This window comes from Xenopus tropicalis, chromosome 1 (assembly GCF_000004195.4).
Source record: "Xenopus tropicalis strain Nigerian chromosome 1, UCB_Xtro_10.0, whole genome shotgun sequence".
NCBI classification, from domain to species: domain Eukaryota; kingdom Metazoa; phylum Chordata; class Amphibia; order Anura; family Pipidae; genus Xenopus; species Xenopus tropicalis.
The window spans coordinates 131,708,462-131,733,849 of record NC_030677.2 but is presented as its reverse complement, the minus strand read 5'-3'; the positions used below and the strand labels follow the sequence as shown (position 1 = coordinate 131,733,849).

Sequence of the window (25,388 nt, the reverse complement as noted above, 5' to 3'; positions counted from 1 at the left end):
TCATCCCTTGAGTCAATGCCCTTTTTTATACAAGACAGCACTTTATTTGCTTTAGTAGCCACAGAATGACACTGCCTGGAATTAGACAACTTGTTATCAACAAAAACCCCTAGATCCTTCTCCATTAAGGATACCCCCAACACACTACCATTCAGTAGATAGTTCACATTTATATTATTTCTACCAAAGTGCATAACTTTGCACTTATCAACACTGAACCTCAATTTCCAGTTTTCTGCCCAGTGTTCCAATTTTTTCAAATCGCTCTGCAAAGCGGCAGCATCCTGCTTGGAACTTGTAGTTTTGCACAATTTAGTGTCATCAGCAAAAATGGATTATCATTTGAAAACTAATGGACAAGACTCAATTTGAAGAGGAAAAAACTTTTCTCCTGATTCAGTTCCAGTTATTTTAATAAACAGTGAGGTAAGTTTTTCTGAATTGTATCTCAAATTGAATTTCATTCATCAGTTTTCACGTGATAAACCTTTTTCTGATTGAATTTAATCTGGTCTGCTGTTTAAGGCACAGGCAGGACACACTGGAGGGTGATTATCCAAGTGAACTACTTGATCTAAAAATTCAAATAAACTGTTCTAATGATGAACTGGGTTCATGCTTAATTCAAGCCTATGATTCAGGTTTGATTTAAAGCCTGTAAAAAATTAGTGTAAGTGGAAGACATTATATTGCAAAATTTGTCTGCAATTTGGTCTGTATTTGCAAAACATGGCAATGCTTGGAATACATAATTTACATGGTTTTATAAATATCTGCAGATCTGATTTAATTTTAAAACAAAAAATATTTTTCAACAGATTACAGATATACCACCCTGCTCACCCGGGTAACATTGTGCAAAGGTACTTCAGACAAGCTTTAAGCTTCGGTACTTGCATTGTTCTATATCCTGCTAGGTTAATGATTGTTCTCATAGATACAAATGCATCTGGGCCACTTAAATGCAAAGAATAGCTCCAGCAAAGTGGCATCTCATGTCCATCTCTTATCTGGAACCTTTTAAATACATGAACAGATTAAAATACACCATACAACCACCAGACCCACAATGCATTGCAAACATAACATTACAGCAAGCTTTATGCGTTGGTGTTTGTATTTTCACTCCTGCACATTATCTTGATCATCGATTTTTCCATTTTTTCTCATGTGTTGAGTCATAGAAAAGCTCTCAAGCTGTTTCTATTCTGCAGGTATATTAATAAAGAGAAAAAAGGGCATGAGCTGTGATTTTCTTAAGTGTCACTTCATTATTCCTATCCTTTTAGGCCTTTAATAACAGCCTTTATTATTTTGAAGTATGCCGAAGGTACTCAACGTAATTATTTTCTGATTCAAACAACAGAGAAACAAAAAAGACAGCCTTGAATGGTGTGTGCCAAATAACAAGTGCATGGAAACATATCCTCAACTCATATTTTATATTGATCAAATTATTTCCATGAGCTGATTGTCAAAGACTGGAAAATAATTGTTAAAGTGAAACGGACAGTTGTTTGCTATATTCTTAGTCTAAAATAAAATACATTACTCATATAATAATTCACATTTTTAAAAATGGTTTTCTTTTACTCTGTTATTATAAAACGGTACCTTGTACTTGATCCTAACCAAGATACAATTCATCCTTAAGATGTAAACTTAGGGACAAATTCATCAAAGTACGTGTTCGAATCCCAAATTGGGTAAAATTTGGATTAGATACAATTTCTGATCATCGAAAATATCACAAAAATGCTTACGAAAAAATCCTATTAGTCACGATAATATCTTATTGGCGATTCCAATCCGAACAATTGTAAACGGCGGGGAGACCTTTCTGACTTTGATCCTTCAGTGCATGATTTTGGAAGCCTCCCATAGGACTCAATAACACTCTGCAGCTCCAACCTGGCCAAAGGAAAGTCACGCTATTTGTCGCAAAGTACAAAAAAGTCACACTAATGTACGAAAAAGTTGCAGAAAATAAAAACAAAAAGTTGTAACCTTTAAAAAAAGTACAAATTTTTTGTATTTCGGACCCGTCGTACTTTGATAAATGTGCCCCTAAATGTATGGAGATCCAAATTATGAAAAGGCCCCTTATCCAGAAAGCCCCAAGCATTGTGGATAACAGGTCCTATACTTATATTTGAATAAGCACACAACACCAACATGGGCTCTATGAGTGCCACAAGATATTTGCATAAAAAAATGCTACATTATACCTCTAACAGGAAATGTGATATATGTCCTAAACACAGGGAATCAGATTTTGCTACATAATATTCTTCATTAGACAGATAATACATTGCAAATTTTAAACACAAATTTTAAAAGTCCTGCTTGTAATCTACCGTGTGTAAAAAAGCAATCATTGAAGGGCTGAGGAGATAAGTCACCATCTTCTAAATTTTAGTTTACTGTCCGAAAATGACGATTTTTTTTTTTCCAAAAAACGTGAGAAATTTGTGAAATTTAAATGGCTGTTCGTTTCCATGAATCCTTTTCATTTGTCCCAAAAAGGAATTGCTCCAGAAGCCATTTTAGAAGCATTAGCACGCATTTAATTATGTGTTTAAGTTTCACTTGAAACTGGGTGAAATAGAAAACAATGATGAGATTAACTTCCCCTTAAAATGTGTGAAATAGAAAACCATGATAGGATTAATTTACGATTAAAACTGGGTGAAATATAAAACAATGATGGGATTAACTTCCCCTAGAAAGTGTTTAGCAAAAGGACAGGCTGACAATGAATATTCACTTTTTTTAAGTTAAACTCGAGTTAAACTCGAACATTTCTAGTATTTAAAGCCTTCCATAGGAGACAGATCAAACCTGCAGAATTTTCTTCTCCTGAGCGTTAATAAATATAGAATTATACCAGTTATTTTTGAAAAATATGATTTTTTTGGGGGGGAAATTTTTAAAAAACAAAACAAAAAAACCAGAGTACTGATGGAAACACATTCATAAATCTTGAAAATATCTAGAAGATAAACAAAAATCAACTTTCTCTCAAAATTGCTTTGTAAATGTGCCCCATATTGTTGATAGTTAAAATAATAAATATTTGTGTTTTGTTTGTTTTTTTTTTTGTTATGCCATGTGCCATTGCACTCTCACTGCTGAGTTCCTAGTGTAGCCTTGTGGCCATGAAGTCAGAAATGCAAATAAAATGACTTTTCCCAGTGTGCTGAAAACAAACACAATTACGAGGCAAGAAATTCTTCCTGGCATCTAGATTCACAATTCCATGACTTCTGTGTAACTTTGGAACAAAGAAATTATTAAAAGTTTTGTTTTTAGACTATTTATTCATTCATGAAAAGGGACTAACTGACATGAAAATCCAACATACTATATTAGATGTAATAAAACATTTCATGACAATTGTAATGCTATTACTGCATTCTCTCGACATACCAGTTTTGCTATACTAACTGAATTCTAATTGCTCACTCAGCAAAACAAGTCCTATTTTTACCAGTGCCACATCCATAGCAAAGAGCAAGTCATCAGTTTTAGCAAACCTATTTTACAGCTGTTTTTGGCATATAACCTGAAAAAGGCAAACTTTTCTGCTTTTAAACTAGTGAATTGTAAAGAAATAAATGATGTTCTATTGCATTATTTGTTTATCACTCAGCTGTGAAGACCGCAGAACAACTAATTTATTTGTCTTGGAAAACACCATCACTGTGACCTGATGTGTTTAACAGAACAGTATGAGGGAACATAATACTTAAAGAATGTACTTTTTTTTTGAGAAAATGTACTTTTAAAGAGTTTAGCAAGAAATTTGACCAGCACAACAAGTGTGATGAAAGTGGGGCTTAGCCCCTGCGTGATTATTCAAGTTTTAGCAGCAACGTTTTGGGGGCGTACCCCTTCGTCAGGCATGCAACAAAATGAGTGATACAAGATAACATTTTTAGTAAGGATGCACCGAATCCACTATTTTAGGATACCAAACTGAATCTGAATTCCAACTTTCATATGCAGATAAGGCTACAAAAAAAAAAGAGAGCTGCACACTGTGAAAATTTTTAAAAGTCACATGATTTTAAGGAATTGGATTTGTTTCAGCCAGGCACATGGATTTGGCTGAATCCTGCTAAGACCGAATCTTGGCCAAATTCCGAACCAAATCCTGGATTCAGTGCATGCCTAATTTTTAGTTTGTCATTTATATAGCTTAGAGTTTAATAATTAGACATCATTCACATCAGTCCTTGCTCCAGTGGAGATTAAAGGGGACCTGGCCCCCCCTAAGAAATAACTCCAAATTAGTTTCTATATTGTTAGTTGAGCAAAATAAACTTGACTTACTCTATATAAATAATATAAATGTTTCCTTACGTCTTGGAATTACTCAATCAAAGCAAGCAGGGAGGCACCATCTTGTGGACACTGTTATGAAGACAAGCTTTGTATCACCCCAAAATCTTGTTTATGTGCCAGAATGGAGGACCAGAGGCCCATACCCATGCACTGGCTACACAGTTAGATGAGGAGGAGGGAGGGGACAAGTGAGATGTGCAGTGACATCTATGTAGTGCTGAATGGAAAGCTCTTTAGCTAAGGCATAAAGGCGGGGCAAGCAATATATGATTGACAGCTGGGATTTTTAAATGCCTTTATAATGGGTTTGGATGTGTTAATATAAAAATGAATTTGGGTTTCGTGTTTAATTTGAAAAGGACTTTTACTATACAACTTTTTATGTCTGGGTGACAGGTCCACTTTAACATCTAAGGTCCCTGTTACATTCATACACACTAGGCTTGATAAAGGGCCAGAGGGGCTCAAAATGTTGCCCTTTGTATATGGAATAAATAAATCATATTTTTGATGGTGTGCTTCTGGAATTTTTCTACATATTCACACACACACTATGGCCAATTAAAGAAAAAGGAAAGGTAAAAAATAAGTAAGCTTTATCAGAAAGGTCTATGTAAATACAGCCATAAGCACTCACAGAAACAGTGCACTTAAAGGGTGAGTCTAGCAAATATACTGTATTATTTAATTTAAATTCTTTGCAAATACCATATACTGTATGGAGAGAGAGAGAGAGAGAGAGAGAGAGAGAGGCACACCCTTATAAAACGTAATGCCTTTATTATAAGCACATCGCACAAATATCCAACATTTCGGTTCTTATTAGGACCTTTTTCAAGGATATATATAGTTAAAAAAAGCATAGCAGGCATTTTCAATATGTTATAAACACACACACCAGTCCTTGGAGTGTCTGTACTCTTATGCAAAAAAGGCATATACAGCAAGCTGCGTGGTCAAATAGAGTATATACACCCCAACAAATCATCAACAGCTTTATTGCCCCTAGTTATATAATTATTTCACAAAATAAATGATTCTGCTCCTGTTTGTGTGCTTAAAGGTCCCCATATTAGCTGCCGATATCGGTCCCTAGGACCGTGTATGGGAAATTGGCCAGATTTCGATTGGGCAGGTTAGAAAATCTAGTCGGATCAGGGACCGCATCAATGAGCCGATATCAAACAGGAGCAGACAAACAGGAGCAGAATCATTTATTTTGTGAAATAATTATATACGGTAACTAGGGGCAATAGTTATTTTTATTCCTAAGATAACAAAACCACTGCTTCTAACTTAATATTACTATATGCCAGGCTGGCTATGTAACACTGTGATGTGAAAACTGCATGTAATAATCATATCATTGCTCCTAAAAATAAACACTTATTTGCTTCACTACCCAGAATGCCATTTAAAAATGAATAGCAATTTAATAGCCATACTGTGGTTGCCACACCCATCCCAAATGTCTTTTTCAAATGGAAAGCATTTATTTAATTAAAGCAGCTTGTTAAGAAAAGTTTATATTTAACATTAATGACTGCAGTGGTTTTCTAAATGATTCCAAGGGGAAAACTAACACACACCATCTTTTGTTGGTAGCCAACTGATCTCCCATTCATTTCTACAGTGAAGTGCAGTCACACCACTGATTATTCATTGGCTATTCCCAGAGGGCAGTGGTTTTTATCCAACCCCTTAAGGCACCAACCTAACAAGCAGGATATAAGGATTTCCTTGACTACACAAAGGTAAGTAACATCTGATCTAATGGTTTGCCCAAGTCTAAATAGGTCCTAAGTTTCCAAAATCTATATCTTATACAATCTACATGTAATGTAAGTCTACTGAGTGTTTGTTTCACCAGAAAATCAGCCCAGTCCAGTACAAGAAAAACAAACGACTTTGCAACATTCAATGTAAAAATAAACTATTTTACTTGATCACATGATTACTGCAAGTTTAGCGAAGGCTTCTTACTTTTTTTTTTAATAATGGTTAAACATAGAGCAACTATACTCTAAAGAAGAAGTCCACTTTATGTAGCAATCTAGTAAATATATTTGATTATCCTTGCCCCTGTAGATTCAGCATTTGGAAGAAAATGTTGGTTTCTTTATATATATTTGGAATGCCAAATAAGCAACATACAGCAATTTACAGATACCCATGTGGCACTGCAAATACACAGAGATCAGATGACACAAGTTACTTTTATTGTGGGGAGGTCAAGAAGAATAGAATAAATTCAGGTATGAAAGGGATAAACACAGTAGAAGTTTAAAGCTAATTGAGCTGCACTGAATTGAGATTTATTTGGTGGTACATACAGAGCAGTTGCAAAAACTACAGCACTATGAAATGGTCCGGTATATGCATAATGACAATAACACACCTGTAACCTAAAGAATGAGCATATGTGAATAACTGAGAAACTAAATGGCAAGTTTTGGACTCTTCTGCAAAGAAGTCATTTTGTAGATAGCTGCCCAATTCACAGATTCTTCTCAAACTGTTTCCTTAGGGCAGTGACATACAGTGCTACTGTATTTGTCACCCACATTTTTTTGGCTACAAAATACCAAAAAAAACATTCTGCTATAGACAGTACTTAAAATTGTCTCTGCTGAAACATTCGAATTGCATAATCTCTCAAAAATGCCTTTGTATGCTATGTCAGCAGAGACAATTTTCAGTATTGTCTATAGCAGTAAGTTTTTTGGCGTTTTGTAGCCACAACAAAACGTGAGAGACAATATAATAACAGGTGTCATTGCCCTTAAAAAGCTTCTGAGTTTCAAGGACTGTTGTAACTCATTATTGGTTTGCAACATGTTTTGTTTTTAATTAAGCCAGAATGCTTGAAGCCTGGGGTTTTCGAAGTAAGAGGCCCGTAATTTGGGTCATCATGACTTATGTCTGCTAAAAATCATTTAAACATGAAATAAACCCAACAGGATTATTTTACCACCAATATGGATTCATGCAGCTTAGTTACCATCAAGTACAAGGTACAGTGTTATTATTACAGAGAAAAAGAAAAACATTATTTCGAAAAATTTGAATTATTTGCTTAAAATGGACTCTATGGGAGATGGCCTTTCTGTAATTCAGAGCTTTTTGGACAATGGGTTTCCGAATCCCAGGGCCTGTAGTAGGAGTGAACCCACATACATACATACATACATACATACAACATGTCACATTCTAAATATTATTATTATAAACAAGTATAAAATATATTAATATTTAAACTAATTTACTAAAATAGTAAGTCTGAATCTGCCCAATCAGTACCTGCAAATAAATTATTTTTTGCAACAATATTCTATTTTATATATCTGTAGAGAGCCATGGATGACATTAGACCCCTGTTAATCTCCCTGTTTAACTACTAAAACCACTGTATTCAGCAGAGCTTACTTGTAATTTGCTATTTAAAAGTGCCCTACTGTCCCAACTTGAATGACTGCCCCCATGGATACAAAGTGGTTTATTTATATGAACTATATTGGAACCTCTAAAACAAATACCTGATATGTTATCAAGTTGAAAAATACTCATGGTTTCTACATGCATTTTTTGTTTTGTTTTTTTAATTCAGTGTATTAATATAGCACTATGCCATCCTGTGAAATTGTCTGCTCATTAAACAGAAGCCAGACCTATGGGCTGATTTAAAATTTTGACTTTAAATAGTACAAGTACAAAAAAATTGTATTATTAACGAAAATTTCTGATGTGCGTAAATGTTACGAAAATTTGTATCGAAAATATAGTGGTACGATCCGATTTTGGAAGCTGCCCATAGGACTCAATGGCACTCTGCAGCTCCAACTCGGCCAAAGGAAAGTCACGATACCAAAGCTTGAATGACTTTCATACTCGTTCCGATAAATATGATTTTGTCGCACAAACTGTCGCAAGTAGGAAAAAGCCGCGCAAATTAACAAAAATATCGTAGGAAATCCGTACAGTTCTAAAACTTAGAAAAAATACTAAGTTTTAGTATTCGGACTCAATCGTACATTGATGAATAGGCCCCCTTATTTCTGATATCAATTCTACCCACAAGTCAGAAAATAAAATAGTCAGGGGTTTATTTGTTAACATTAGAAAACATCACTGTCGATGTTTGTCTTACTTACTTATTATTACTGTTAATAAATATGCCCCTCAGTGTGTGAGTGAACATTGTCAGATGCTAGATAAACTTCTACAATACTTCAAACTTGTCAAATACAGACCGTATTGAATCAGCCCCCCCACGTTTCACATTTTCATACATCTAAACAATAGAGCAGACAAGTGACAACTGAGCTAACATCAGAGCAGAGTGTCAAGATGGCCGCACACACCAATAACAGAGTTTCATGCGATTTTTGGACCATGGCGATCCATTGTTTAGTCGATTGGACAGGTTAGGAAATTTTGGTTGGATACCAATAAAATCTGCAAATGTATTGTGTATCAGATAATATCCTTGCGGAACCTACAATGGAAGCCACTTTCGAACGATTGGTGTCTGCCAACTATTTCATGCTTAGAACATCCTTCCATTTGTTATTTTTAGGGCTTATCCTACAGTTTTAGTCTGAATGTAAGTTTTAGATCATCGCATTTAAGTGTATGATCAATATCCGAATGTTCGAAAGAAGACTAAAACCTGAACACGTATGGCATTCCTAAGACAAGGTTCTTCATGTGAGGTTCTAAACCATGCCTATTTGTGCTATAATAATAGTCTAGCATAGGTAGATTTGATTCCTGGAGACTACTACCACTGTTGAATATATTTTCTAGGAACAACACCTAATATAGCACTTCCATGAACATGTTTCCTTAGTAGGAAAAGAAAAAAAAAAAAGAAAAATGTGTTTTGCATGGTAGCGATTAAATATTCATTATTTTTTCCACTTCTAAAATAGCCAGAAGTAATATTTGTACTTATCAAGAACACAAGGAGCTTTAGGATGCTTTTATCCCAATCTAAAATAAAAATGTGTATCAAAAAGACTGCCTATTGCATTTATATGAAAATTAATTTTTACTATCATGAAAATGAAAGAAAATTGAAAGAGAATTTCACACATACTAGAAAGAAAAAATGACCCCATTTTAAAGACACAGTGTTATCTTTGAAGCATATGCTGAGAATGTGCTTCAGGGGTGCTCAGACTAAATTGATGAAGAATCCACTTTTAGAGATTAGCTATCCTTTGGAAGATATTCAACTATATAGACTATATAGAGAAAATGCATTTAGCTATATGTAAAGGGGATCTAAACCCTCATAGATGTTTAACCACTACCCTCTCTGCCGTCTTCCTTAAGGTTTTAAGCCAAAAGGGGACGGACTGTCCCCATACCTGGTCTCCAAATGCTGACAGTGGGGTCAGTAGTTGTTACCTTTGGCTGCATTTATTTTGCCACCAGGCTCCCTTATGGTGATTATCGTGCAGAAGCTTGTGCACATGCAAGTCAGTGATTACCACCAGTGAGCCTGATATATAATTTTTGGCTGCTTGGTTTGATGCAGTAGGGAAGGGAGCAGAGGTTTATGTGGAAACAACTTCTGGAACTGGTTAAAGTTCATAACAGAGGTGTAATGTAATGTTAGCCATTGGGATCCCAATGTATAAATGTGTTAGCATAGTTTTCTGCATTAGTGCTGCGGATACTCTGATCATTTCATGAATTTCATGCTGGAACACAAGTATCAACTGGCTGAACTGCTCTGTATTGTCTAATTAAGAGAAGTGCTTAAACTGAGGTGTCTTTGTCCTTATGAACTTTCCAATTATGCTGCCTTTTGCAGCCTCCTTTTCACGTTCAGTTATGGATTGATGAATGCTTGTGCTCTTATTGACTGGGAAATTGAAGAAGTCCTTAAAAGACATACATTTGACAGTGCTTTCTGTATATGTTTCATATGGGTTGGGATTTGTGTCATATGTTTTTATCCCCATAAACAGGTCAACAGCAATGCTTCCAGAGGTGTGGAAAGTTTATTGGGGATTTGTAGTATTCACATGCTGGCGGCAATCCTTTAGAGGTCTTTAGATACATTTGGTATTACTAAAAAATCTCTTGCAACAATCTCAGAACATAAACACAACGCCATTCTACCCCACCCCTATATCCCAAATTTAGCAAGCATTATGCTGAGGGGGCCATCAGATTATTAGTATTTAACACACTGGTATGTCTAGAAACGATTACTTTGCTCTAGCATTAAAGTGCTACATACAAAGATATAAGGAAAAACTTGTTGCTGCACACCGCAGGAGTCCACTGTACTGTTTTTTAGAAGGAAAGGTTCATCCCACATTTGCAAACCAGATGGAGAATGGATGAATGATTGATGTTTGTGTGCTTTACATCTAAACAAGATTCAGGCTTTCTAGCTTAGTGATATTACTCAACTAGACACTTTAAAAAAAAAACAAAAAAGGTAGCAGGGTATGTAATTAATCAGCCATGCCAATATCAGGCTAATGACTAACATATTACTTATACATTTGTTTGTTTGCTTTAGAAAACCAGTCTTAATAATAAAGTATTTGCTAACAGATATTGCATGTGAAGGGAACACTATACGCTAAGGATCCTTTTTGGAAAAACAATTTCACTGTATTGTACCTAAAAAGCATGATTAAATATTTTCACAGCATATCTTCTTATGCAGCAGCATGCACCTATTTCTAGTCTATCTTTACTTATAAGGTACCAACACATTCTGTAGTTCTGCACTATATGGGCCACACATGAGCTTTTTAATGTACATGACCCCTAAACCCGCTTTGACGCAAAAGAGGCAAGCATGGGACAGGTAAGGGTGGGGGGAGGAGGCATCAGGGCTGTTGCCTCAGATGACAGCAGCACCTAAAATCCCCCTTGGCTTTTTCTTCATGCAACTCTGTACAATTTTGTTCAACTGAATATCACATCTATCATCACACCTTTGGGGGCACATTCATTAAAGTACGATTGAATCCGAATACAAAAAAACTTATTTTTTCTACACTGTGCGTATTTTTTGCGAGTTTTTTGTACCTTGCGAAAATTTGCGCAACAAAATCGTATTTGTCGTGCTGAGTACGACAATTTCGGATTCGTTATCATGACTTTCCTTGCCAGGTTCAAGCTGCAGAGTGCCATTGAGTCCTTTGGGAGGCTTCCAAAAACATGCACAGAAGGATCAAAGTTGTTCAAGTTGTACGGATATGAAAATGATGTGACTTTTGGATCGCCAATACAATATTATTGTGACTATTGCGGTTTTTTTGTAAGCATTTTCGTAACATTTCCGATCATCAGAAATGATCGTTTCTAATCTGAATTTTACCCAATTCTGGATTCAAACTCGTACTTTGATTACTCTGCCCCATAGTGTCTATCAAGACAAAAACCTCTGTACTGGGCTTCCAGCCTTTGTTATATGGCTACTAAAAGCTGAACAAGTCTGAGATAAAAGAACAAATCCTTTCCACAACAACTCTGCTGTGCTACTGCTTTTGCTGTGTTTTCTGCCCCCTGTGGTGCACCTGTGCCCCTGCAGCATCATAGCTTTTGCCAGTCTACAAGCACCTCAGAAAATTAGAAGCACTAACTCCTAAGTAATAAACTTGAAACTTGAAACTTAAGTGACTCAGACTCAGAGGCCAACCAGGAAAACACAATTCTGGAAGCTAATAGGAGGATTTCTTTACTGTGCTGTAGGGCTGCTGTACACCAAGTTTTGCTGACACACACGGGTGCTAAATTTCTGCATACATTTTTATACAAGGCTTAAGCATGAATTGGGTGAATTAGATTAGAGGAATGGAACTTTCATTTGAAGTAGGGATATACTGAATCCACTTTTTTAGGATCCAGGCTAACCCCAAATCCTTTGTGAAAGATTCGGCCAAATACTGAACTGAAACCTTAAGGAAGGGGTAAAGATAATTGTGCACTTTGCAAAGTTGAAATAACTTCCTGTTTATGTGACAAAAAGTCACATTATTTTAAGGATCTGGATTCGGTTTGGCCAGAGGCATGGATTGGGACGAACCGGAATCCTGCTGAAAAAGGCTGAATCTTGGCTGAATCTCGAACCCCTAAATTGAAGTAGCTTAGGTGTTTTTTTTTTTTTTACAATGAGAGCAGTGAGGTTGTGGAATGTCCTTTTGAGTGATGTTGTGATGGCAGATTCTGTTAATGCCTTTAAGAATGGCTTAATATACAAGGCTATTGTGATACAGGTATGGGATCCCTTATCTGAAAACCCGTTATCCAGAAAGTTACAAATTACGAAAAGACCATCTCCCATAGACTCCATTATAAGCAAATAATTCTAATTTTTGAAAATTATTTCCTTTTTCTCTGCAATAATAAAATAGTACCTTGTACTTGATCCCAACTAAGATATAATTCATCTTTATTGGAGGCAAAACAATCCTATTGGGTTTTTTTAATGTTTATATGATTTTCAGTAGAGTTATGATATGGAGATCCAAATTACAGAAAGATCCCTTAATCCAGAAAACCCCAGGTCCCAAGCATTCTGGATAACAGGTCCCATACCTGTACTAAAAATCTACAATTAGTATTGATGTTGGTATATAAAGTTTAGGTATGTGAGTGCATAGATAGGTCAGTATTGGTCTATGTGTGTGCACTGGGGTTTGCTTGAAGAGGTTGAACTTGATGGACTTTGGTCTTTTTTCAACCCAACTTAATTATGTAACTATGTAAGGTTGTTTCTTTACATAAAAATAAAATATGTAACAATATAGATTCTACCACTGCGGAAGACAATAGTAGCTAAGCATGGAGCCTGCAAAACTACTATAAAATTCTTTTGATGCAATGGAAGGAAGTGTCAGATTGAACTCTTCTTAAATGTATTATAAAACTTCACCTTTAAAATGGAAAACAGGTTTGTCAGAATAAATTGCATTGGTAACAGGTTTCCTAACAGTAACTGACAAGTTTAATTATGAGCAAAAAAAAGAATAGAAGATTAATGTAACTACAAAGTAATAGGAACCCATGAGATAGCATTAATCTCCATACAAATATGTTCAAGGGCAAAATATTCTCTTGGGAACATTTTATCCCTAAGGCAGACCAAATGACACAAGGTCAACTTGTGACAATAAAGGAAATTGCTAAGGGATAAATACTATGCCCTGATGTGAATTTGTATTTTCTTGGATTTTTTTTATCGTGAAAAAAATATGTGACAAACTGCTTCATGCTACATAAATACAGTAACGTATCCTATACCATCTTGAAGCTACCTGTATGAACAAACCTCCATTTTTCAGCAGCCAATCTCATAATTTAAGAGATGCCCATAACATACAATAAGGAGGTGTCAAAGTCAAAACATTTGACATTAAACTTCTTTATCATCCCAGCATGAGACACTAGCTAGATACATAAAGGGATATTTCCCAACATACAGAAACAGCACGTCAGAAGGGCTTCTATACAGAACCAATCAATTCCATCTACCAATCACTGGCTATCTGGGATATCAGCAGTGACACCCAGGCTGCTTGTCTGCTTGTCAGATGACAAAGCCCCTTCCTGCCACTTAGCTCTGTACAAAGCATCAATAACAGCAAGTGTCACATTCTGGTGACCTGTCATGGCTATTTACCTACCTTAAGCAAAGAAAGCAAATGGCAATTCATTTTTGAAATCAAAATGTTTTTTGTAAATATGTTAGGGGTCTCAGGTTAATTAGGCAAAGAGATATTTTACAAATACAACCTGTGGGAAACATGGCTACGTATATATACATATATATATTTTTTTTTTTTTTCTCAGTTCATTATTTCTCATTTTTCAACAGTTTCACTTTAAAGTTCACTGTCAAAGAACATTTATCATCATTAATGAGGGAAAAGTGCTGTTATATGGATGAGCTGTCAGCTGCTCAATCTGCATATTTACATTTTAAACGACAGCATTCCTTGACTACAAATCACTGCTTAATGATCAAATGGCAATCCCTGTTCATTTTAGAAGTCATTGCCGTTCTATGCTGTTCATGAAAATGCAATATTCGGAGGCAGCAATTAAAGGTGCAGTTCATCTTTTTAAACAGTATGCCACAAATACAGCCTTTTTTGTAGTTATTTTCTAGTTTCTATTTGTTGGGGTTTCTAAAATGTAGGTTTTAGAAATGAATTAGTTCAAATACCTGCCTCTTAGGTAAACTCTGTAAAGCTAAGATTCCAACCTGTTCAAATGTGATACATTTTGGGGCAGCACTGATTAAACAACAGCAATAAATCTGTCAATAATTGTAACTGTTGCTTTGTTGACAGGCTTAGGGAGCATAAAGACTGAGAAATGTATCAACCAATGTCTCAAATGATAACAGTTCAGAAAGTCAACAGTCTGGTTTACTAAAACTACTAAGGGGAAATTAAAAATGAAAAGTTCAGCCAAGATTCTGACTTTTTCAGCAGGATTCGGATCTGTCTGAATTCACATGCTTGGCCAAACTGGATCCTTAAAATTCTTAATTGAGTCAAGTAGAAAAAAAAAAATTTACACAACATTTCTCAAGCAGTCACTGCTTCTTACACTGGTATCTTACACAATGCTATGATGCTATGGGAATGCACTGAATAAACACACAGCTTTATAAATATGCAGGATTGTGTGCCACAAAGTCTGGCATTCAGACGGTGATGTATCTGAATAACTTTTTTTTTGTAGTTTTATAAACAGGACCTATTGTTTAATGTATGTAGATATGGGATGGGATATTCTCAAACAATTTGCAATCAGTGTTTATTTTTTATTGTTGTGGTTTAGGCCTGCAATTATAACCTTACCAACTAGGTAGAAGTATATAATTTAGAATGGAAGATGATTACGAGAGGGCCTCAATAGAAAAAGAAACATTAAAATATGAAACCAACAATAAAACTGAAGCTTTACAATCAATCAGGTTTTTTGGGGGGTTTTTTTGCCGGGTTTAGGGACTCCAACAACTAGTGTATCAGGATGGAATGAGGCATTATAGTAGAACTAATAATTTGAAAATTGTAAAATATCAAGATCTATTGCTTAGAAAAAAATCCATCCATTTTCATGCAAAACTTTATTTGAAGGTGAACCTTTCCTTTAAACCAGTGCTGTCCAACTGGCGGCCCACGACCCCCCTCTGTGTGGCCCCCCACCTTTCTGGCTGCTTTGATGGCTTACCTTTGTGTAAGCTTTAAATGGTATCAGTACTGGCCCCCTGCATGGTTAACACCTCAGATTCAGGCTGTAAACCCCCTGTATTGTTTAAAAATGTAATCCACTGTGTTGTTCACACCTTTTAATCCCTGCATTATTCAGCCCCTGTAGTGTTCACACCTTAGGCTCAGGCTGTAATTACCCCCATTGTTCAACTGCTCACACCTCAGACTGTAGGAGCAGTAGAAACCCACAAATAAACCCTGCACACCATAAAAAGAACATATACTGTGGTGGTACTGCAATTAAAACATTTTTTAATATATAGTTATTGTGCAGACTGTAGGAGCAGTGCCAGCATTGTGTCACCGTAGGCTGCCTGAGTGTGCCATACTTTGCCTGCCCTTTGCTGCCTGTATGTGCCATACACACAGGCAGCATAGGACAGGCAGAGTATGGCACACACAGGCAGGGTAGGGAAGGCAGAGTATGGCACACACAGGCAGGGTAGGAAAGGCAGAGTATGGCACACACAGGCAGGGTAGGGAAGGCAGAGTATGGCACACACACACAGGCAGGGTAGGGAAGGGAGAGTATGGCACAAGCAGGCAGGGTAGGGAAGGCAGAGTATGGCACACACAGGCAGGGTACTGAAGGCAGAGTATGGCACACACAGGCAGGGTAGGGAAGGCAGAGTATGGCACACACAGGCAGGGTAGGGAAGGCAGAGTATGGCACACACACACAGGCAGGGTAGGGAAGGGAGAGTATGGCACACACAGGCAGGGTAGGGAAGGCAGAGTATGGCACACGCAGGGTATGGCACACACAGGAAGTGTAGGGCAGGCAGAGTATGGCACACACAGGCAGGGTAGGGAAGGCAGACTATGGCACACACAGGCAGGGTAGGGAAGGCAGAGTATGGCACACACAGGCAGGGTAGGGAAGGCAGAGTATGGCAGGTTTTTGCTGTACTACCATTATTAATATGGCTATGGTCATGTGATAAAATGGGTGTGGTTTTAAAAAGGGGAGTGGTCAAAACTAGCTTCCATTATCGGCCCTCCACCACGGAGGCCAGAAAAATTCCGGGCCTCGGTACCACAGAAGTTGGACAGCACTGCTTTAAACAAACACTGAGAACATGTAACAGGCAACTAAAGAACTCTTTAGCTGTAGCAAGGCCCTGGCAAAACAGACTTTCAGGGACCCAACATCTATTAGCAACTCCTCTGCTGGCTGCATAGGTTCCGTGTGTGGTCCATAAAGGGTCAGCTATGAAAAAACGAGTAAAGCTGGCTATACATATGAAGATCTACTCACCAATATCTAGCTTGAGGTGGGCAATATCAGGGTGATTCCATCACTTGGCCCTCAGAACAATAATTAAATCATAATTGCAGCTATGCAGGCCATCAGATTAAAGACTGCATCAATGCACAGCTACAGTCCTTAATACAACAGAAAATCAACCCTGGCTGATTGATATTTGCTGATTTTTGGCCACATATCAGTTGTTCAGGCCTGCCATCTGGCACCATACATGGGCAAATAAGCTGCTGGCATGGTCCGGAAAGACCAGTTCAGCAGCTTTTATGGGTCCAAGTATGGCTACCTAAAGATTAAGATATCACATAGGGCTGATTAATCAGTGTTCCCAAAATACTAAACACTTTAGATTGAACTATACCTTTTCTACTTCTGAACAATTAATTCGAGCAAGTAAAAGAACTGCCCAAATTGTTGTTCCACTCCTTTGCAATATATACAAAAAAATGTAACTATTCAGAGAGGTTTTAGAGCTCAGCACCGTCACTGAACACTAGCAATCCAAAAACCTGTATGCTCAGCACAGAAAAATGACATAATTAATATGCATCGATAAATGTGTTGATTTATTTAACTTTTTAGGATAATTTTCCCCAGAAAATGATCAGCACCTAAAGCAAATTAAATGTAACGTGCATCATATGGTCTCACCCTTAGGCTTAGTTATGTTGAAGTGATGGATTCTAGTACTTGATGTCCCTCTGCTTTTTCAGAGAACCTGTGAACCAATAAGGATGAAAAGCAAAGGGACTTCAAACCCTATTATCCAAGCCTTAGACAGTGTTAATGCACCTTTTTTTTACATAACCAATAGTGAATCAGCTGAAAAAGGAAGGTATATTTCCCCCAAATATGTTGCCAAGCACTGGAATACCTCATTCTACCAAATTTCCAGCCATTCACATAATAAACATATACTGTTGTTTAAGTAGACCACGGCTATTACACTAATGCTGGCCATATAGGCAGAAATTGTCTGCCAATACAGTCACTCCTGACATAGTAAGGAGATTGTTGGTCTGCGGACTGAGGAAAAACAATGAGAGCCCTGAGCAACATTTAGCTAGGTCCCAGACATATCTAGCTTTTGCTGGCAAGAAAGTACTGTCAGCCGAGGTCTGCATCGACCTACAAATACACTCTCAGTCCCAACGGGTCTGTATAAGCCCCCCTATGTGATCTGTTTGATGGCCTTGGCCAGCCTCACCAAACAAGCAGATTGTAACTGTTATTCAGTACAAGTAAAATTATACACAGGTTCTATAAGAATGAATAGTTCTGGGTTATATGTACTTTACAATTGTATACAATAGCCCAGTAGATCTAGTTACCTAACTTTATTTAGAGAAGTTGACCCAACAAAATATGATGAAAACCTACTAAGGCACATTATTCAAATAAATCATTTGATTTAGGTTTATATTTCATATTATTATGTTATAACACATGATTGCCCAAGCGGCAGCTAAAGTGCTACAAACAGATGCTGTGCAATCCTCTCTAGCTTCATATAAAGTTGCGTTAAAAAGTATCAAGTTTGACAAATCTATCAAAGTAGCAGTATGAAACTGCTGTAGAACTGACAATCTACCCAGGTAGAAACTACAGTTATCAAATTATATTTCTACCTTTATTCAGCACAAATCATTTCCACAACAACTCTTTGGATTCTATTTCACTTCTAACTGTTCAGCTAGATATAACCCTTGTCCTGCTTTAAGGGGCCAGCAAAAGCAATATGCATTGAGTTATAATACAATTTACTCCTGGTTTGCATTTGGAAAAAAAAAAGTAATTTGTTCCAGAGTTTGTGATTACAGTACCACAGAAAATTCTGCCTGGAGCTACAGTTGAATGTGTAGAGCTTCAGGGTACTAAAAGTATCCACTCTATAATCCAGAATGCCTGGGGTTTTCTGGAAAAAGAGGTTTCTCTGTAGGGCACCGTGCATTAAAAAGTATTTAAAGCCAATAGTATTTCTTTGCCATGAACATGTATGTATGCTTACTCAGCTACCTTCAAATACAATATATCTGTCTTATTATTTCAGCAAAATTTCTAATCAGTCTATATTGAATAATTTTGTATTTCTGTAAAAAAGACATTATGCAGTCTGAGCATATTCTCGGGGGCAGTCACAGCAATGAAAAATCTTACAAGGCTGTATATTTTGTTCAATCCTAATAATATACAATATAACAAATGCTCATTGTAATCATTTGAGCTCATTTTTATTGCATATAGTCTCCTTGTTTGAGCAAAACAAACCACGTAATTCCTGTATATAATACATAACACACACAAATTATTTACTTCTGAAAGAGTGTGTTTAGTTAAATATACTTACCATATACCACATGCTTGGCCACTTGGGATCATTGAAAAAAGTGGATTGAGTGTTAGTAGGTTTATAATCCCTCTTTATCCTCTTTTTGACCACCTGCTGTTGAATCCATTCCACCTGCCAAGAAGGGAAACATTTGCTAAGTGTTATAAACCACAGTGATTATCAAGAAATGTGTGAAATGTTGGGCTACTTCCCAATGCTTACATAAAACATATCCCATTCTCCCTCTAACCAATACAGAAATTCTCATAATGGAATATATTGTAATACAGCTCTCAGGAGGACTGTCAGCCTATTCCCATTTTTAGGTCTTTTTGTAGTTAAATTAGGAAGTTTTTTTCTGCCAAATCTCCCTTAAGCTGGCCATACACGTGGCGATCTCACGATGTTTCGTACGACCGTCGGTCACACGAAACATCGTCAGATCCGCCACACACCATTCAGGGCTGAATCGGCAGGTAAGGAGGTAGAAACAATAGGATTTCTACCTCCTTCTGCCGATTCAGCTCTGAAGGGAGAATTTTGGTCAGGCGCCTTCTATGGCGCCCGATCAAAATTTTCTAACTTGGCCGATCGGCGAGCCGACCGATTTCAGCAGCTTCCTGCGATATCGGTCGGCTCGCTGACATGCCATACACGCACCGATTATCGTACGAAACGAGGTTTCGTACGATAATATCGGTGCGTGTATGGCCACCTTTATTCCCATCCTTTTACTATATTTATCTATAGGAAAGCTTCTATATCCTATAATTAATGAAGCCTGAGGGCTAATGATAAGAGAACCACCCAAAATTAAGTTTGCAGAAGTAAGTGAAACAAGAGAGCAACTGTTTTTTATAAAGTCATTTCCTTACCAAAGCATTCACTGCCAGCAATCCCCATCATCACCCAACTCAGAGTTGAAAATGCAATAATTATTTTTGCTTGATGAGATTTTAGCTCTGGTTATGCCCTGTTACTAATCTAGAGCTGAAACTTCCTTCTCTACCATATTAGTGATTGAAAAGTTTCAAAACTGGGCATATAAAAATTTACCATATCAATTTGCTCATCTGAATCATAGTAACATAGTAAGTTAGGTTGAAAAAAAGACGTACATCCATCATGTTCAACCATAATGCCTATATATAACCTGCCTAACTGCTAGTTGATCCAGAGGAAGGCAAAAAAAACCCCCATCTGAAGCCTCTCTAATTTGCAGCAGAGGGGAAAAAATTCCTTCCTGACTCCAAGATGACAATCGGACCAGTCCCTGGATCAACTTGTACTAAGAGCTATCTCCCATAACTCTGTATTCCTTCACTTGCTAAAAAGCCATCCAGCCCCTTCTAAAAACTATATAATGTATCAGCCAGTACTACTGATTCGGGGAGGGAATTCCACAACTTCACAGCTCTCACAGTAAAGAAACCTTTCTGAATATTTAAATGAAACCTCCCTTCTTCTAAACGGAGTGGGTGCCCTTGTGTCCGTTATAAGGACCTACTGGTAAATAAAGCATTAGAGAGGCTATTATATGATCCCCTTATATATTTATACATATACATATATATCATGTCACCTCTTAAGTGCCTCTTCTCCAGTGTAAACAGACCCAACTTGGCCAGTCTTTCTTCATAACATAATAGACTTTTCATACCCTTTACCAGCTCAATATATGAAGAGAGCATTCTTTTCCTACCCTCATATGCTATATTGATACAGTGAGATTGTGTATGTTACGTGTATATATATATATATATAACAAAAAAGGAAAATGCCGCACTCATAGGTCTTAGTGGAAAAATTCAGCTTGTTTAATTCAAACGTCCATCTAACGTTTCGGCTGCTTCCACAGCCTTTTTCAAAGTGTATATGTACACTGTAGTGAGGGTTGACTGATTACTCACAAGATGGCATCATCAGCTTTAATTTAGCGCCACTTAGGGTTTATCAGTGGGTGTTTCTGTGTGTTTATCACTTTGAAAAAGGCTGTGGAAGCAGCCGAAACGTTAGATGGACGTTTGAAATAAACAAGCCGAATTTTTCCACTTAGACCTGTGAGTGCGGCATTTTCCTTTTTTGTTCTATACCATTTTTGAATACTGCACCCAGGCATTAACTAACGATCTTAGACGGGAGTGCCGGTGAAAGTTGTGCTCAACCACTACATTTTAAAAAAATTAGGTGGGGGTGCAATGAGGTTGTGACCACAAAATACATATAGAGAACAACAAGAGATCCTCTGCACTCACCCATTATCAATATATATAGGACATTCTGTGCATCAAGCTACCAAGAAATGCCCTCCCCTTTAAGCAAAACAGGGATTGTTTGTCCATATATTGCAATATACTTCAAGCTGGCCAACTACATCAAATTTATCCCTGGTCTGGCCAGTCCTACACTCACTTATCTGATTCATTAAGAATTCTACTGCTTCAATATACAAAGAGACTGAGTTTTATCTGTAACTTGCTTGGTGATCTTACAGGGGACCCATGCAGTAAGCAACCATTTTATTGATTGTTATATTGAAGGTGTGCATTGCCAAATATTGAATTTTGGTTCTAAAATGGATTGAATAATAATAATATAATGGCTCAAAACACATTTTGCCAATATATTGTCTAATGTATTTCCAGCAATTCCTTTGACTGCAAACAACAGTTTCACAAATTTCCTACCAATACTTGGATTTAACTATTTTATTCAGTTAACATCTTATAATAATATTATCCTATACTTCATTTTTGACAAAAAAAAACATGAAAACTTGCCAGAAAATACTTGGTAAGCTGGAGAGGTTGTATAGAAGTCTTTGGGAATATTCCCAAACACCTTTATTATTTTACCCGTTTACTGGGAAAAAGGAACAGGGAAAAAAAAAATTCTTTCACGGATCAAACTGCTCCTTACAGAAGTAGCTAATGGAGAGACAAATGACACGCCATGGGATATTTTTCAGCCTTAATAAAAACAAATGGAAAAAATGTGAATTTGACTATTTGGTTTGAATCTTTTCTTAAATAGGCTAGTGTTGAGAGAAAGATAATGAAAAAGTCTAACTCAATTTTTTCTATAATTCTGGCCATCTATATATCTAAATATTATATATACATATATAAATACATATATATATATATATATACACATACATACATACAAAGTACGGCACCACTCGCCTTTAAATAGAAATATAGTTCATCTTCATATATAATATGAATATATAAAACATATCAACAGACAAGCCAATTAAAATATGCTGTTATAATATACATTAAAACTTATATGACAGGCGATTAGATAAATATGCGTTAACAAAAAAAAATTTATGTAAATCGAACACTAAAGCTTTAAGGGTCAATTGCCTTAAAAGGCACCATATTTACTGTGTGCTGCTGTTCCCTTGCTTTCTCTCATTCTCGGGAAGGACAGAAGTAAGGTTTTTAATATGCAATGCTTTATATGCTAATGAATATACACAGATTTACATTTACAGGATTTTAAAAATAATAATTATGTGTTTAAGACATAATTTATCATTAAAATAATCACTTAAAGAAATGTACATTAATAAACATCCTTAATGTATTTTTCTCAGCCTTTTGCTTGTTCACTTGTTATTGCCACATATTCCTTGCAACACTTGCTGTCTAGCAACGACAACTGCACTAGACTCTAGAGCATATTAATCTCAAGAATGGTAAAATAGAAATCCAAAGGGCACTGGCCATAATGTGCACTAAATGAATGTGTCAGCACAAGATAAGGGAGTTTCAGATTGGTGTTACTCTGTGTGACAATAATGTTAAATCTATCATAGTCAAAAGATGCAATGCTTTTTACAATTACAAGCCCATTAACCTCTGGCCTAAGTTTGTTCACACTGTTAAAGGACTTGAGCTCCCTGTCAGGTTTAAATATTAATCATTCCAAATATAAAGCTATTGCAGAATCCATACCCCCTGCCCAATCAAATGCAGATGCCTTACAGTGAGTTTTAACTAGTCCAAATAATAAAATATTAGCACCCCACCCCAACTAAGACAAATTCAGTATCTCTCTGAAGCAAAGGATCAGAGAAATAATCAAACACCTCATGTTTTTTATGGAGAGCTTCAGTGGCATAACTATCCCACGCCAGGTCCCCCCACCAAAGCATCTGCCAAGGGGCTCAGCATGCACAGCAACACACACCCCTGCTGCCAGCTCTGCTTGCTTCCCCCACTTCCCACCAGCTTGCACCGCACACTCGCTTTATGAAGGAGAGTGAGGAACATAGCGGGCCGGTGAGCGGGTACTATAAACTCTACAACTACAGAGGAAGCAGACCCCCCCCAGAAGAACTCCAAGCATATGGCTCCAGGTCTTTTGAGCTCATTGATAAAAAACAGAATGACTCTCAGTTCAATAGGCCAGTTTGATTTATTAAATGTAGGAAATTACAATAAATTCCTAAGAGATAGGAATCCTGCACCATTCATAATTCAATGATTGATAAATCAAAAGCTTAACAATTTTTCCTGCAGACTGAGATTCTCCTGATATTTATTAGTTTTCTCATGTTTACTGCCAGAACAACTAAGGATTTAAGACATGCTAGGATCAAACCTTACCAATACTATCACTTTACTCTAAAACTCTCAAGCTTGCTTAGTAAATCCATTCAATAGAACTCTACGGGAATGTCAAGCAGTTTGACGAAACATTTTACAGGTGTTTTAGGACTGATGAAAATTGACACTATAAATGGTCTTGTACTGGGTAGAAATAACTTTATAATAACTTTATATGTATAGCTTATGTTGATTAAATGTTATTATTATTCCAGTTATTATTATATTATTATATGGTGCTGTTAGGCATGGGATCCCCCATTGAGGAGGTTGTAGAGCAAGCATGGACTGGAAAGGACCTGTTGCCACAGAGAATAGACCCTGAAACACAAGCCTTGCCCTGTACCATAAACCTGGGGGCCATCTGAAAGATGAGAATCAAGGAGGTAGGCAGAAGAAGGGCCAAGTGGCCTGAATATATTTGTACTGTTTAATATTAATAGGAACTGTGTAAACTACTAAGAACTGGAGAAACTCTGACTTTAAAGTTTGACAGTTTTGATAACATGCCAATTGTAGTAAAAAGAAAAAAAAAACATTAAATGGGGGGGGGGGGGGGGGGGGGGGGGACAGGCCATGATATTCCTTGTCATTTTTTGCTGTTATTGATGTATCACTAGCCATTTGCTTTAAAACTCATTATCCCTGGCAGAGAGATGTTGGTATTGTTTTGTAATGAATCAATCAGTGATACCACTCAACATTGTAATTAAGTTTATAGAATACCAGGTTTAACGAGATAGTAAAACCACGATGAAATGAAATGTTTTCAGACAAAATAAATAGACTCAGTAGAATAATGACAATGTGTGTCATTCTCAGACATGCCAATATTACTTTTGGTAAACCCAAAGATTAGAAACCTCATTGTACATTTTAATATATATTGGTTGGGTCTGTAAGATTCTCCTAGTTAAAGTTGCCCTTGACCCATGTGAATCAGGCAGCTACACATGCAGAAACAAATGCTTCAGCTGTTGTACCTCAAGAGTAAATTCTGAGATACATTGAGCCACTTCCCTGCACCTGTCTATATACTGCAAGCCCTGAACATTTTTGGTTACATAAATCAGTGCTGCACTGAACCAATGAGGACAGGTATAAGCATTCTGGATAATGGGTCCTATACCTGTATTATAATTCATCCACACATTTAAAGGAAGCAGCTTTGAGGTTTGGTAGCTGGAAGAGATCTATAACATAACTATTTGTGGTTAACATAAAAAAAAAGAAATATTCACATTTTATGTTGCAGCAGATGGTGTTGTGTTGATATTACAAAGAGTTAATGACTTTAAAATCTCAGTTGAAGAAATTTTCAGGAATAAGTACATGTACTATTCGTTTACTCATGTTTATTTATTGCCTAGTTTGTACATTGAAAGTGTCTTTGTACCTGCTACAATGTGAATGCACAGTATCACGGTTAACCATCCTTCAAAACAAATGTAAATTGCTCTACATAAGTGCTGCCAAAATACCAGATAATGAGGGGTTTCCTGCTTAAACAGTTTCTTTTTTTCAGCATTTTTATTTGATCTACCTCAACCCAAAAAAAAGGAAATCCTTAA

The 25,388-nt window shown here is 36.7% G+C and overlaps 1 protein-coding gene across 3 annotated transcripts in view; it reads right to left on the bottom strand.

Annotated features, from left to right (window-relative positions):
• The window catches only part of pcsk5 (proprotein convertase subtilisin/kexin type 5), a 246,229-nt gene that overhangs the window by 182,170 nt on the left and 38,671 nt on the right, over positions 1-25,388 (bottom strand). For all 3 annotated transcript variants that reach the window (XM_031890895.1, XM_031890900.1, XM_031890898.1), the window contains exon 3: positions 19,217-19,330. In XM_031890895.1, coding sequence (XP_031746755.1) covers positions 19,217-19,330 — 114 coding nt within the window. The remainder of the gene's footprint in view (positions 1-19,216; positions 19,331-25,388) is intronic.